The 16,412-nt window shown below is 43.2% G+C and overlaps 2 protein-coding genes across 2 annotated transcripts; both read left to right on the forward strand.

Moving 5' to 3' along the window:
- Positions 1-705: 705 nt before the first annotated feature.
- LOC136444174 (L-dopachrome tautomerase-like) lies at positions 706-6,623 on the forward strand. Its single transcript, XM_066441646.1, has 7 exons — positions 706-1,324; positions 2,885-2,993; positions 3,381-3,494; positions 3,977-4,213; positions 4,730-4,949; positions 5,144-5,331; positions 5,681-6,623. The coding sequence occupies exons 1-7, from the start codon at positions 779-781 to the stop codon at positions 5,941-5,943; spliced, it is 1,677 nt and encodes a 558-aa protein (XP_066297743.1). The 5' UTR covers positions 706-778; the 3' UTR covers positions 5,944-6,623.
- A 1,890-nt stretch (positions 6,624-8,513) lies between these two features.
- Positions 8,514-15,639, forward strand: LOC136444891 (serine-rich adhesin for platelets-like). Its single transcript, XM_066442648.1, has 2 exons — positions 8,514-8,886; positions 14,406-15,639. The coding sequence occupies exons 1-2, from the start codon at positions 8,593-8,595 to the stop codon at positions 15,522-15,524; spliced, it is 1,413 nt and encodes a 470-aa protein (XP_066298745.1). The 5' UTR covers positions 8,514-8,592; the 3' UTR covers positions 15,525-15,639.
- The last annotated feature ends 773 nt before the right edge of the window (positions 15,640-16,412 follow it).

Genomic DNA, 16,412 nt, shown 5'->3' on the forward strand with positions numbered 1-16,412 from the left:
GTCACGAGGTGGTCTGTCTTGCTTGAATGACTACACATTGTGTTTTTCTTGCCCAAATACACTTAGACACAAAGCCCACTGTAGGGGCACAGACATTACAATATACTACTTGAAGGACAAATATACAAAACCCCATCGTACATTTTTTTGCCTCAAACTGACTTTGAGGTTGGCTTTTGTCGAACCTTGACTATCGTAGAGGTCTTGTCATGTTTGTTACGGGGCAGTTTCCGAGCACTTTTGTATAGCTTTTATTCCATGTGACGTTACCTGGATTCAAACCCAGGTAAGAACAGATTCTTCGGTATGTGTGACAGGTCGTTCAGTGTGAAATAACCAGCTGCTACCGCGCCGCGTGCCTGCGAAGCTGGTGTGTATTACTGTTGCACTGGATGGCTAGTCTCTACCAGACTAACTACGCCGGCTATAGGGAGGATATTTGCAAGGGTTTCATTTGCAGGCTCCGTCCGACACGGGCGAAATGTGATCTTCACCGTGGACTGACTCTACTGGCTAATCAATCCCCTTTCTGCCGAATTCTATGATCCATACGCCCGTAGGAGGGTCTGATGGAGGCTAGGTTATACCGGCGACACGTATACAGAACACCTAGGTAAATCCTGCCCAGTGATTGGTCCACTGGCGGGTGACAGGAAGGCGTGTTCCGTGATGACCCCTCGTCGGACCGTCCGGTCACTCTGAGCACCTGTTCTCCGCAGGTGGTCGCATCTGTCTTGAGACAGGATTTAAGACAAGACGCTTTACTAAATATCATCGTATGCATATATCTAGAATTACAATGTACACTTTAGTGGTGACTTTGGTGGCCATTTTCCTGTCTTCCCCCGTGTCGGGGCAGTTCCCGCGGGCCTGTATGACTGTAGACGGGATCCTGTCCAAAGAGTGCTGTCCCGAGTTGATCTCTCCGGACGGCTTGACCCTCGGCGTGTGCGGACAGACCGCCAGCCGGGGCTCCTGTCAGGACCTGGCCGTCCCCGACATCCCCCACAACCCGGAATATCCCTTCACCAACGTGGACGACCGAGAACGATGGCCCAACAAGTTCTTCAACCGGACCTGTGTGTGCGAGGGCAACTTCTGGGGCTACAACTGCGGCGAGTGTCGGTACGGCTGGACGGGAGAGAGCTGTGATCAGCCGGCCTCGCCCGTCTTACGGAAGAACATTAAGAACTGTACGGCGGAGGAAAGGCGTCGGTTCGTGGACGCCTTGGACCAGGCCAAGAGAACCGTCCATCCCGACTACATCATCTGTAAGGAACACTGGCTCGGTTTGCTGGGACCAAACGGCACGGAGCCGCAAGTGGTGAGGAACATGTCCTGTCTTATAATCATCTGCTGTCCAACCTCCTCTGTACATTTCTATCCATGAGTTAAAAGAGAGGGAGAGAGAGAATGATTGGTATACGTAGCTTTGACTGTAATTACAAGTTATTATCAATCAATTGCAGATTATACAGATTATTAATGAGCATGTACATATTTATATCACACTGAATGTTATATATCTTAACAAGGAAATTATCCGCATACCAAATGCAAATTAACTTTCTTTCTTTCAGTCATTCCGCTTTTCATTATAGCAAAAGAAATAGGCGTACTACGTGCAACAAAAATTGCAAGAAACCACATTTACTAGTAGTCTACAAGACATTCAAAACAATTGTTCGATGATCCAAATGTAAAGCATTGGCCCCGATTACTTTACCTCAAGAGTAGACATTCTTAGCTACATTTTACTATAACATATCTATATCCTTAAACAGATTCGATTGCAAAGAATTGGGTAGAAATAAAAAAAAAGTACTAGTAGTCTACAAGACATTCAAAACAGTTTTTGGATGATCCAAATGTAAAGCATTGGCCCCGATTACTTTACCTCCAGAGTAGACATTCTTAGCTACATCTCACTATAATGTATCTATATCCTTAAACAGACTCGACTGCAAAGAATTGGGTAGAAATAAAGAAAGAAATATTCTATAAACTAGCGGAGCCATAACAGACACAAACGCCGGGGGCGGGGTATGAATGTCTTGTGATCTCAATTAAGGAAGATAATTACTGTCACGAGTGTGACACACAGCTACAGACAGCGCCTTGGGAACAAAACATGGGAACAGATCCTTTACAACGATTGTTTAAGGAAGCGTGAAAAATGCGTTGACATTTCGTACATCTTGCTAAACAGGACTTTTTCGTCGACATTCTTGAGCGAACCACATCTAGTGCTTGTTAAAATCTTGATACAATTTGTTTCTTTTTTTCTCCTTTTCTCACCCCTACAATACGTGACTTGGCCTCTATAGCAGACAATGTCCATCTGCCGCATCTATAGATATATGGCGGGATGTAGCTAAACTTTTGTTATCGACCTTTATTTAACCTTGAAAGTTTACAATCTTTGGTTAATCCTTTTAACATATCATCGGAAAATATAATAAAACAATTCTTTACAAAAAACGCTATATTGGATATTCCATAGTCATATTCGGTATATGAAAATAGGTCGACGACATAATATCATTCAAACTGGTAGCCTCACAGCAAATTTAAAGCTCATGGTTTCAATTAGCTGGTAACTGGGATACCCCGGTTCAATCCTGGGAAGGGCATCTCGGTTGGGGCTGCACCATTATTTCGGAGGGGACGTAAAATGGAGGTCCGTGTCCGCGGAGGTGCCTCGAGCACGTTAAATGGCATAGCTAGCAACCCCGCCTGTAAGAAATGTCATATATCCTACAACTGAATCAGCAAGAGAACTTGCTGTCCTTTGTGCCACTAGGCACTACAAGGGTCTGAACGAACGATACGAATATGTATTGTATGGTATTGTTGTTATCCTTACACTCTTACGTATTTGCAGGAGAATGTGACTATCTATAACCTGTTTGTATGGATGCACTACTACGCCGTGAGGGACACACTACTGGGCCCAAACCAGCCGTGGAGGGAGATAGACTTCGCACATGAAGGTATCGCCTACATTCAGACTTTCCTCTTTTCAGATTCCTTCCCATCTTTGCTATTTAATCCCTGCATGTAGTTCACACTCGTGACAGCAATTATCTTCCTTGTGATTAAGATCGCATGGAATGCATGGCCCACCCACAAGTGTTTGTGTCTTCCGAGTTTGGAAAGTCTCTATCTTTACTTCTGAAATTTCGAAAAAGAAATACTGTAATTCTTGTTTCTTTCACTGTACCTTTATGTTCACTGTTTTCATGGGCGCCTCTGTGCCGTGAACATAACATCATAGTGAAGATATATATATATATATATATATAAAGTGAATTACAGTACCACGGTAGTTCGTAGGGGGCGTTGCTTCTCTTTTTCACCCCTGTGTTTCTGTGCGACAGGTCCGGCCTACAACACCTGGCACCGGATGCACCTGTTGTGGCTGGAACGGGAGATGCAGAAGATGTTGGGAGATGAGACCTTCGCGCTGCACTACTGGGACTGGGCGGTAGGAGGTGCGTGTATATATGTACATGTATATTCTCATGTCTGACAGAAAAATACTGGGCTTGACAGAAAATACAAAGGTTAGAGACAACTGTGTTCAAATCCTGATATGCCCCTTTGATGTTGATAACGTTGTGCCCTGCTAATTGGGAAATGCACTTTGCACGAATGACCTCGCTTCACTCAGGTGAAAAATGACTACTTAGGAACGTCACTCGGATAAGATGTTCAATGAGGAGAGTCACACCTTGATCATGTAAAAGGACCCACCACGCTTATCTAAAAGAGTAGGGGTCCTTTCCGGTGTGAGTGGATCAAATAAATCTATCCGGATATGCAGCTTGTACTGTTCAGTACAAACCTGTGTGTTAGGTCATGATGTGGTTTACCGGGTATGCAATACAAAAAAAATACAAAAAAAAAAACTCCTTATCAGGTCTTGCTATGTTGAAGAGACCATCTAACGACGATTTTTTTTCTGATTTCCCAGGAACGGAGTGTGACGTGTGCACAGACGACATGATGGGAGGCCGCCACCCCCTGAACCCGACTGCCCTGAGTCCCGGCTCGCCCTTCTCCCGCTGGCAGTCCGTCTGTATGAGTCTGGACGACTACAACCGGCTGGTGACGCTGTGTAACGGGACGGACGAGGGGCCGATCTTCCGCAACCCCGGCGGGAACGTGGACCGTCCCGATGTCAGGATCCTGCCCAGGGGAAGAGATGTCGGTATGTCTCATCTAATCTAAGTGTAGTTGACATACCTATTTTCAAGCAGATGTAGGGTGCGGTTGAGCGTCTTACACGTGCTTTGCGACTCTCGGAGGCCTTTTGCTTGTAGCCTTCTGTAAAGTGAGGGGTATAAAGAGGACTGCAAGCGAAAGACGCTTCCCAAGATTCGCAACGTTGTTACCTCTACAACGGTTTTCGCCTGTTCGAATCTCGTCATATGTCGTACAGACATAGACTCTACCAGGCTCCGCGGATGGTTGGAAAATAGTATACTAGTAAATTGGCCAAGTAGAGTGAATAGTATGCTAAGGGAGTCGGCTGCGGAGAGAGGGTCCAATATGCCATCTAGAGGTCGCAAACTGTAACTTCTACAACGGACCAACTTCTCTGGCATGTTATCCGTCTATTTGGCCAATTTCTACGATTTTTCAAGCGACCCGTGGAGCCTGGTAGTGGCTAGTACGTATACAGACCTTAGATGTATAGCGTGACGTGTCTTCTCTGGCGTTTCAGGACGCTGTCTCGACCTCCCGCTGTACGACAACCCGAACTGGACGGAAACTGCCGAACGGAGTTTTCGGAACACCTTGGAAGGGTTCGACCATCCCGACGGAGAATACGACCCGAGTATCCGCACCCTGCACAACCTCGCACACCTGTTTCTCAACGGCACCGCCTCCGTCGCGCATGCGTCAGCCAATGACCCCATCTTTGTCCTCCTGCATTCTTACAGGTACAGTTCATGTTCTGACAAACTGAAATGAGATAAACAACGAATCATTTTATCAATATATGGACGTAGGATCAAATACCATTGAGCCCAATATTACTAATCATGTGTAGATAGCATACCAACGGTTAAAGCTATACTTGATGTAAAGTATGACGGTATTTAGATCTAAAAAATGATAAATGATTCTGTTCCAGTGACGCCATCTTTGACGCCTGGCTTGCTATGCAAAACACATCGTCATTGGTCAGTTACCCGGAGGAGGGCGCCCCTATCGGCCACAATCTGAACAACACCATGGTGCCGTTCTTCCCCGTGGTCCGCAACGCTGACGTCTTCCAGTTCTCACAAGACATCGGTTACGCTTTTGATGCACTCCCCGAAAGTAAGTTTGAAGGTAGAAATTCTTCCTTCCTTCCTTCCTTTCTTTCTATTTCTAATCATATTTCATTTCTTTCATTTCATTTCATTTCATTTCCTTCCTTCCTTCCTTCCTTCCTTCCTTCCTTCCTTCCTTCCTTCCTTCCTTCCTTCCTTCCTTCCTTCCTTCCTTCCTTCCTTCCTTCCTTCCTTCCTTCCTTCCTTCCTTCCTTCCTTCCTTCCTTCCTTCCTTCCTTCCTTCCTTCCTTCCTTCCTTCCTTCCTTCCTTCCTTCCTTCCTTCCTTCCTTCTCTATATCTAATCATCTTTGATTTCTTCCCGTTACATAAATTAACGACGGTTGTGTTATTTTAGGGGTGCCAGAAGAACCATCTCAGTTCACAAGCTTCGAAATCTTCGCGATGGGAGTGGGGGCCTTCATAGGCTGTATCGTGTCCGCCTTGGCCGCGTACGGGATTGCTGGTATGCTGTCAACCAAGCTTCGGGGAGGACCCGGCGGCAAGGGCGTCTACCAACCACTCCTGAAAGAGGAAGACGACAGGGGACGGAGATACACGGCAGAAACTGCTGTCGTTTTTATGGATAACGAAGTGAGATGTAGCGTGGACAAGGAGTAGATATTAACAACATGAATACATGGACGTGCACGACAATATACCGTTAGTACGAGAAGGGTTGACTGGATTATGGCTTTTATACTGGGACATTTTAGGAAAATCTTCAAGGTGTGCGATCAAGAATGCGGATAAGTCATTTTATACCAATGCTTATTGTATACTTTATTTCATATCACGTTGACATAGCGTCAACAGAGAGATGATTGTTGTGGATGCATCACTACCCGGATGGTAGCTGGGGATAAAAAAGCATTTTGATTTGATTTAGCATACACAAAGCAAACTCCTTCGTATGAACTGTAGCTTTAAACATATTGTTTTCCCGTACCTTGCCAATGTATTAATGTACATACATGTAATAACTGTAACAAGATGTATTATTGTTTGTTATTCTCGTTGAGTTTTATACACTATTGTTTTACTTCATGTCGTCACAAGATGGACAATAAAAGAATTCCCCTTCCACATGTCGATATGAAATAAAATGCCTAATCTCCAAGCAGATCTATCGGTGTGGCTAATAATACTGCTTTTGCCCTTTGGATACTGTCATTGCCACCGATAGATCTGCTTGGAGATTACAAAATGCCATCATAAGTGCGCAGAATTTCCAGACGGGACGGTAAACAAAACGCATCAATGGGCAAAAATGGTCCAAAAATAAACATGATGTAGATCTATGATAGAGAATATATAGCCATATGGAGTTGATGCGCGGCACATCACATTAAATCTTTAAATGCTGTGAAGTTTTTCATCCTTTCTAGTAATAGTGGTAAAATGTGAAGCTGAGAGAAGGTGACAAAAGAAGAAAGAAAGAAAATAGGCAGCGTAAAAAAACAGAGCAAGCCATGCATGTCGGTCTTGGTTCTGGCTGGTCGGAAACGAGTCGTTGACCGTGGGTTAGAACACAAAACAAGCCGTGAAATTGAGGTCGGTTGTGAATGTCATGTGACTTTTGTGTCAACAGTAGCGAACTATGTAATCTACCGGCGACATGCCGAGAAACAAGTCCATGGCATTGGCTTATAATTCTCTTGTGTACGCTACTGTATACGTATAAAAAAAGGCGAACCAGAGGCCATTGCTAAGCTCTAGTAGTAGTACGACTCTTGTTCTTGTACGATTCTATTGAGCGTTTTGTACACGTTTGAGTGATGTCTTTCTATCCCTGTTTGCCTCACCCTTGAGATCATCCCCGTGCCTTGGATACAAGAAATGCGGTCTATTCAGCAGGGCTCATGGCTTGTTTGGTTCTCTGTTTGAGTCAAAGTAAAAGTCGACACCAACAACAAAGCGAGGATTGAGTAGACTAAACACCCTGTATTTGTGCTGTTGGGACGTGTTAAACAGGGAATGTGGATAGGCATGCCTGTCATTCTGCAATGTCACTGTACTGTGCATATTCTAACTGGACTAGCAACCATTTTGAATGGCGAATATATCTAAGTCTCCAGAATTTCTTGTGATGGGAGGTAGGGAATTTCTGGGAAAGGATGGATGAAGTCCAGACTCCAGGGGTTGACGATATAGAATGGGCTCTTCTCACTGCCTGTGAGCTCAGGTTACAGCTAGAGCAAATGTCACACGGGAAATTGCCTCTGTGCCTCTGTTGGCACGAGAAACTCTTTGTACGCACAGTACATTATGGATATGCTAGTTTTAATTTCCTCCACCTTTCAAAACGCTAGCAATTACTTTTAGAATGTTTTAAAAGAGTTCAGACTTACTGTAAGGATGCATTCTCTATCTAATAACCCATGAGAGAGCGTTGCTGTAAAGAATAATGTACGAATCGACGTTGACTGGGAGAAAGTTAGACAATACAAACCAAGATTCTATTTTTTCTCGTTGATTTTCGCTGTATAAAAAGAACGAGACAAGAACAATTCTATTGGTTTATTCCTTGTCATATTCTGATTTTTTTAATATGTCTTACTCAGATTTCTTCCAACTGTTTTTTTACATCCTCACAAAAATCTAGGAGTTGAGTTATAGCCCTTACTTGCAGCAGTGCCATATATAGAATAAATAGATATAGGTAGTCTCTGAGGGTGTTGTAACATTTTAGCTATGATTCGTATGTAATTAGAATACACTACATGACTGTATTTTTGCATGGGGACCTCCACCAACGCACACTCAGCTTTGCATTACAGCTAGACCCCCTCCATTTGTATTACTGTGGAGCCCGTACACAATGCCTTTCTAACAATGACAAAACACACAAATACTGAGATCAGACTCAAAGGGAAGCCATTCATACAATGCGCGTTATTCGAGGAGTTAGTCAGAACAATTACCGGGCAGCCAAATTCCGTCCGACCATGAAAATTGCATGTTCAGGGAAAATACAAAAATTCACAGGAGCGGCTAAAAATCAAATTTCACAATTACTGTCATATTTAGGACCATTTATTTGATCAAAGATAAAATAAACCCTTGACAAATGATATGTACGATCTGGCAAGCTCTGATTTGCTAAGATAGTAGGCCAAGAAAGTGCATGTAGATTTTTTGTACACCCCTGTGCGCAACAGTGGTGTAGCCCGACAATGGTACGGCAGATGTGACTACAGTCATTCATATCAGGAACATTGTAAGGACTCGGTAGGCGCAGCGACAGAAAGTCAACATTATTATGGGATCATGAACAAGACCGGTTCTGGCGGTGCCATGTCTTGTACTAGAGGTGAGATGTCACAGCGGCCTTGTTGCCAGGACTTCTGTGAATGCCTGTGTAAGATGGCAGACGTGGGTGAAATGTTCGGGTTGGCGGACGCCTGTCGGGGTCTGTTCTCTCGCGCCCAGTCGGTGGCTGACGGCGCGCGGAGGCAAGGCGAGGGGACCGCCGAGGGGACCGACACGACATCTACGGGGGACTCCTGTTCACAAGACGGCACGAGGCTGGACCATTTGATAGCCGAGCTACGGACGAACATGGTAGGGAATTTATTCAAGAAAGACTGCTAGTAGTAGTACATGTATATATAGCGTACAATATATCTCCCGTTACAACCGTCTTGGTATTTGTAGGGATTCCGGAATAATGTACTTTCCAAGCAGAGGTTAGTGTGGACGCTTGAAAGACTTCTAGATGTTTTATCGACAAAAAGGAGAAAACATGACAAAGACGAAATCCCGATATCATATAAAAAACACATGAGAAAGACGTCCAAAACAAGCCAGAGCCTAACCTCTGCTTGGAAAGATGAAATAATGACTATTAGAACGTTCACACTTTGGGGCCGTTTAAGCCCTTGCCATAAAACTATCATACATGTCCAACATTTTTCTAAAAAAGACAAGATTCTCAGAATACAAATAATTGCTTTAGTTCAGACCAACACAAACCTCGTAGCGTGTACAACACAAAACGGCCCTTCAACCCAACACCAACAACTCTCTGATTAGCAAGTAAACGAAAGTGGATGTCTTACATTCTTCCCTCTTATCGAGACTTATATATAGGACGTCTTGTAAGGAGTGTGTCTGCTATCGCTGGAGGGGAATTAAGAAACGGAAAGACTCAGAATGCGAGGCGACATTCTCTAGCAGATGTTCTTGCTGGTATTGATGTAGTGGAATTAGTAACATGACAGCCATGATATAGAACCTGGGTCCGAGCGATTCGTTAAGGAATGTAACGGCAAACACAACATTAGCTCAATGTTGCAGCTAAATTGGACATGATACAGCGTTCATAAGGTCGAGTTGTCGCTTCTTCAATATTGGAATACGGAGCAACTTTTTTCTATAGCCCATTTCCACACGTTAAATAGTACATTTGGAAATTATCCATAATATTTACGTTTCATTTAATCTAGCACGCGGCCGATTCTTTGTTGCAGCATTACAGGAAACTTCGTTTGGCCTACTGGGAATCCATAACGTTATCGAAATTAAATGTCCGGAAAATAAATGTTTAAATCCGCCAAGGGACCGGTAAGCCCAGCCAAGAGGCGCCATGATGTAAGTATGTTAGCCTCCGTTGCAGACTCCTTCCGGCTGTTTTCTTTTTCAAGTTACAGTTTTATCATTACTTTTTTTTTCTTATTGCTGGCCGGGAAGGACTAAGAAAAAATGTAATAATAAACCTGTAACTTGAAAAAGATAACAGCCGGAAGGAGTCTGCAACGGAGGCTAACGTACTTACATCAGTATGTAGGGTATCAGAAATGTCCCCTCTGATGCGATGTGTCGGATAGAGATCTACCCATGGATCATGGCTTCGTGGAGGGGCATACCTCGCTTTATATCTCTTCTGTTGCGAGGGTAAAACGCGAGCATATCAATGAGGAAATGCTGAACAAGCAAGAACAATGAACAATAAAGTCTTTTAGGTACTGAACTCCGCGAAAGTGGGCCAGTTCAAGAAGGCCAGACTGTGATCAAATTTGTTTTTCCTGACATTGGTCATGAAACATCTCTCGCTCTTTTCCTTGTGTATATGTGTATATGTTTATAGAAGTATTTAGATAGAGGGTATATGTTGCTTATGTCATGTATAACACAGTAATTGTTTTCAAAACAAGAACCAGTATGTCTTCTATTTTTCCTTCACATTTTTGTGGAATGTCTCCACCTTTTTGTGTAGTACGTCTAAATTTGGGGGCAACCGTCCACTACAAGGAGAAATATGCGATCCGCAGCTCGGTTAGAAGACCTCCCGCGGTCGGGGTGTAATTTTCTTCGAGAACCCCAGCTCGCTGTCCACACACAAAGGGTCTCAAACTATTAGAAGAAGAATACAAGGCGTGACCCCGCAGTGAGGGGAGGTCAGCATGGCTTGTTGTGCCCTGATGAAACGGTTCGTGTCGCAACAGAGGAGGTTCTAAACACGTCGATGTTGGCAAACACGTTTGCTTGTTGAAAAACATGTCGTTGAAAGAGTGCCGACATTCTGTAGGTGGTATAGACCGTTTGGTGTACTGGGGGTGGGGGGGGGGGGCTGGAGGTGTTTCGGGTTTATACTTCAAGAAGAGGTAGACAACCTCTTGTCGACTTCAACTGAGAAGATTTTTCCTACCCAGAGTTATTATACAAACTGATGTAATGATAGTGTGTTCTTTGATTAGGCAAACGACAACCTTTGATCTATAAAGATTACCGTAGCTACTTGATTAGAGTTTAGCAAGGAGGAGTTTTGTGACCGTTCCGCAGCTGCAGGGGATTGTTTATACGTAATATGAACACATCCGTGCAGAAACGGACAGGAAAATGATATATTCAAAATTGCCATTGTTTCCAGACATACCCGGATACAAACTACATTTACTATCTGTATAACGTTACTTATATTACGCACATGTAGCTAGGCGTTAGCCTTAAACAAGTAGCTTTTCCTTTCGTGTCAAGGAATTGGGATATATTTGCAGATTATAGTTGTTGTGTGTTTTTTTTTTTGGGGGGGGGGGGCTGTTTCAATGCCTAAATTCGAACTGTTTTTCTGACTTTCGCAGAAAAGACCACCCACACCCTTAGCCTCTACCAGGCCCCGCGGATGGCTGGGTAAATAGTAGAATTGGCCAAATAGAGTGAATAGTATGCCATCCTAGCTACAAACTGTGCCCCCCCCCCCCCTATAGCTGACTAACTCCTCTTGCATGTTTTCCTGTCTATTTGGCCAATTTCTACTCTTTCTCCGTCTCTGGAGCCTGGTAGAGGCTACCACACCCCACACCCAAAGCACATACAGTATACGTACCAACTCGACGCTCTCACGCCAGTGCCTGGGGGTTGGGTGCAACACACGACAGCTCTAAGTAACATGCAGTGGCTTACATTGTAAAGAATATAGATGGGATCTGTATAATCTGTAGTATCTTACCACCTTGGTTACACACAATAGGTATTTACAAATGTATCTGCCGACGGAATAGACTTGTGAAACAGCAGGTCAGGGTCGACACAGGCCAGCGGTTCAGAATAATAGAAAAAAAATGGCGGCATTATTATATTCAAGAACTCACAAAGACACTATAAGAAGGTACAAATTTAGTGCCATATAAGACTTTCGATAGAGTAATGTCTCTCTTGTGGCAATCACATGTATGCGGGAGCCTCAGGCGATAAACCTCTACGTGTTCAAAGGCAACCAAAGCAATATTAGGGACCAAAAAATGGAAATATAAAAATGCTGAAATCTTTATTGTAGTGACATTTACTAACACTGTCTAGCACATTTGTGTAATAGCTTCATACTTTGAGCATTTTAATACCGTACAAAAACATGCCGTACGATGATCCCTTAGTTTCGCGAGCCTACAAAAACCCCGGCGACGATTTTCAGTGACTTCTCACACAACGACGTCGTATTTTTTGCATGATGGACGTCGCTATACATTGTGGTAGTGTTGTTTGAACAAATCATGTATAGAAATGACTAAATAAATTGGGTTTCAAAATTCGAATTTCGGGCCCTAATATTGCCTGGGTTTCTTTAAAGAACACAGGTAAAACACACCTGTCAGTGAGAGTCCAAGTCGACCCGTCCTGATGTGCTTGTCAGAAAACGCTTGATGTCAGACTCTGTGGAAGGCCCACGTTTCGTGCTGGTTATACGTGTAGGGAAAGATTACAATACTGTACGTGTTGAAAAAGTAACCGCACGACTTGTTCCTATCAGAAAAAATGAAGCTGTAGAAGTTACGTACGGTATGCAATGTCAACCCACTATTAGAGGCTTCAGAAATGATGATATTGATAATGCTGACGTAGAAATGGAAATTGAAATAGGAGAGAGCAATAGTTGACAAGAAAAGAGACATAAGGGAAAAGAAATGGAAAGTGCTACAATTATAGAATGATCGGACCATTGAAGCGTTTAGTCGGCTAATTATTGGGACAACCAAGCAAAACTACTCTCCAAGTAGAGGTTCGGCTCTGACTGTTTTCTAGGCGTTTTTGTCGGGCTTTCTGTTTTGTCCCGTTTTCTTGATGTCGTTAAGCCAAAATAAAGAAAACGGGACAAAATAGAAAGTCCGACAAAAACGCATAAAAAAGGGTCAAATACCAGCCATAGCCGAACCTCTGCTTGGAGAGTAAGCAAAATGGCAGATACCTTATCCGATGAGATTTGTAATTACATGATTATAGTTGAGGGAGTGGGATTTCTCACCAAAGCCCGGATTTCCTACACTAAATGTCGAGCTTGTATCCGTTTGTTGATAGCAGATTTTTCCATGATGCCACCTGGTCCCAGCGTCTGATACATTGTGCAACTGTGTTATCAATAAAAATCTAGAGATTTAATACCTCGTCGCTACAACCAGATACTGCTTGTAGCGTAACATGCTTTTTGGCAGGCCAGAAAATGATTTTAAAAGCTGTTTACGGAAAAAAAAACAGGCATACACGAAAGCATGCAGGAAGAAGACTGCTGGCTAGATCGAAAACATGGTACTTAAGGTAATATTTTAGGAATGTTCATTCCTTTCAACTTCAGACTCAGAGGACAAGTTTCAGTCGCCATATTGGAAAGGAAATCTCCTAAATATTTATTTTCTCACACAACGGTGACGACACGATACAAAATAGCTGTCTCCAACGCAAATTTACCGTGAAAAACGTTATTATGGTTTGACAAAGGTGACATGGAGAGGTGTCTGGTCCCTTGACAACATGTCCATGGGGGCCGCCATTGTGACGCCATTTTGCATAATCGCCATTCCGCCGTGAAAACTAGGATTTCATTTTGAAATTATTCCAGCCTTTCTTCTCTTTATATTCTTGCTTTGTTGCCTTATAGAAGTAGAGCCTGATTGGAGAAGACCGTTTAGTCATCGCTTTAGTGTAGCTAGGCACGTTAAATCTGGTTCCTGCTTGTATTACTTACGGGTAATAAACTACAGAAAATTACGTTATTGCTTGGACTAACCGGTGCTTCAGGGCATTGTTCAGGGTTACTACTACTATACTAGCACTTTGCCACCTATGTGATTCCCAGCCTACGTTATTGACATATGACCTGTCAAACTGAGAACACGACACCCCTAATTATGGAAGACAATGACTCCCGCCCTTAAGCCGTGTCCATCATCATAGCAAGGATTCAGATCAGAAAGTACTAAGTAGATTGGGAAGCATACATCTGAACTATTATATTTGTCTGGAGCTTTATCAGGAGTAGAATGACGGACTTGATTCCGTATTGTCTCTAAATGCCATTTACTGTGCTGTTCTGTTGTTAGTGTCTTGAATGCTATGATATACGAGTCAGTCGTTTCGTCGATTTTCTTTTTCAACATCTAAACCTTAGGAAGGCCGGTGTCTGTGGGATCATTTGGGTGCTATAAAATGCTCAGGGAACTCATAAAAAACACTAAAATGTGTCAATAAAGTACTCTATGAAATGTAAAGGATAGTCAAAGGCAATATTGCGAACAGTCTAACTTTGTCTTTTTACATGGTCTTATATACCATTGTCGATTTACCTGTCCTTTCCGCTTCTGTCTTCACAGATCAACCTGATATCTTTAGACGTGGACGTTCTCCGTCAGTTTCTTCATGTTTACGAGGAAATCGAGGATCTAAAACTACAGAGGCAGTTTTCTATCGACGGGTATGACTCAGCCAGCACCTACTCTTACGAGTCTGGTTCAAGTATGGAGTCTCTGCAGAGTGTGGGACGCCCCCTGTCGGGAGGATTTGACAGTGCAATGACGTATCAGTCCAGGGGGTCAAGGTTTCTTGAAGTGCCAAGAAGAGGTGGTTCATGCTCTCCTAAGCTTGGCTCTCCCAGATTAAGGCGGCCTCTTTCGAACTGTTCTGGGACGTTTTTATATTCGCCATCTACGACAAGAGGCGAACCCTCTCGAACAGAGAATGGCTTAGCAACGGTTGCCACAGAAGAACGCCTCCTATCAGGAACGTGCAGGGTTGCAGGGAAACTGAACGGCAGTCCTCCGTTTGAGAGCAATCATTACAACCACCGTACAACAGACAACACAATAGTTCGTACCGTTTCACACGATTCGAGAATGCTTTCCTTAGCTGACGATAGAATGCAATCTTCACCAACAACAGTGCCCAGTATTGAAATAACTTCCGTACAAGACTCAAAGGATAAATCGCACGACCACAACACACACGTAGTTACAGACTCCCTTCTTACAACAAAGACGTCTTTACAAGATACTGTAGTAACTAGCGAAAGCCCCCCTCAGCTACCCAAGAAGATGAGGAGAGGAAAGACAACTGTTAACCAGAGCAACAGCGAGAGTTTTCATCAGGAACTGGACGAAGAAACCGCTAGACTTATCCGAACATGCGAGGAATATATGTTGATCTCTGACAGAACATCACAATCCACGCCAGTGAACAACAAATTAGTACCGGATTTGCAAACCACCAAGTCATATCAAAATGGGTACAGTCAAAGTTGGGTTGGGGCTAAAGGGAACATCTCACTCAGTAAAAGAAGAGATGTTGATGTTAACGTTACAACAGAACGAACACGTCCTGTATGTGGAATGCGGTCCGTCATTGCACCTGTACACGATCACGTGGGTAGCGCGTGTGCCCATGGGGAGGGGGACTATATGGTAATGCTTCCTATCATCAGGGTCTCAGGTCATTAGCTGCTATACGAGGCTCAAAAAACATTCCTTCATCTTTTCTTTGTCGCACATTTTGTTTAAGATTTTTTTTTACATTTAACAGCTTTCACACGAGAAGAGATTCTAAGAAACTTAAGAGAATGACGGAAATTGAAAGTAAGAGGATTGTACACTAATGGATTACTCTGTAAAATGTTACGTCTACGCCGCAAAACTATTTTGCGGTGCTGCAGAAAGTATAGATATGGAAGAATAAGAAAGTTGGACGTCTAGGAGACAAGGGCTCAAAGAATGTATGGAGACTGATAAACAAAATGGTTTTCTGAGATAGAGGGTTAAGACAATGTTCTGATCGATGAAACTTGAATGATGATCATGGGCAGTGTGTGGAATAAAGTGGATGGCAAATACCGGATTGGCACGCATTGTGAGTGTAGATGACGGTAGGATTACTTTTTATCGCTCTCTGGTTAAAGATTAAAGGCAATTTTTATTCAAAAAGTCGTTCGTCATGGTATCATTGCTCGGGAAACCATAACTACAATGGGCAACAAGACCTCAGAGAGATTAAGACATTAACCTGAATACCCATTATGAATAGTCATCCCATTCTTAAAGACTAATGAATAACGCCTTTATTCATGTTAAGTATCTTCCATCTTGTAAAATTACTGATACGTATTGATAATGGTAGAAATTCAGCTCACGAATATACATGTAGCTTTGCATGTGGTCTTACTCCTTAGGCCGTTAGGGATGCCAATTTTTATTGGTCAGTCTTGGAAGTACATTCTGGAAGACAGAGTCCGACAGACACCCAAACTTTCTCTCTGGAACAAAAATATTCTTGGTAGTGATTTTCTCCGTAAACATTTCAAAGCTGAAATTAACCAAGCTATCCGACCGGGA

Source organism: Branchiostoma lanceolatum, chromosome 11, assembly GCF_035083965.1.
Source record: "Branchiostoma lanceolatum isolate klBraLanc5 chromosome 11, klBraLanc5.hap2, whole genome shotgun sequence".
In the NCBI taxonomy this organism is placed as follows: Eukaryota; Metazoa; Chordata; class Leptocardii; order Amphioxiformes; family Branchiostomatidae; genus Branchiostoma; species Branchiostoma lanceolatum.

What these genes read in the sequence shown, in the direction of transcription:
- LOC136444174 (XM_066441646.1), top strand. Translation starts at nt 779, where the DNA reads ATGCATATATCTAGAATTACAATGTACACTTTAGTGGTGACTTTGGTG. An exon ending in CTGGGACTGGGCGGTAGGAG is followed by an intron (nt 3,495 to 3,976) that starts GTGCGTGTATAT and finishes CTGATTTCCCAG; the next exon opens with GAACGGAGTGTGACGTGTGC. An exon ending in GTCCTCCTGCATTCTTACAG is followed by an intron (nt 4,950 to 5,143) that starts GTACAGTTCATG and finishes ATTCTGTTCCAG; the next exon opens with TGACGCCATCTTTGACGCCT.
- LOC136444891 (XM_066442648.1), top strand. Translation starts at nt 8,593, where the DNA reads ATGAACAAGACCGGTTCTGGCGGTGCCATGTCTTGTACTAGAGGTGAG. An exon ending in CCGAGCTACGGACGAACATG is followed by an intron (nt 8,887 to 14,405) that starts GTAGGGAATTTA and finishes CTGTCTTCACAG; the next exon opens with ATCAACCTGATATCTTTAGA.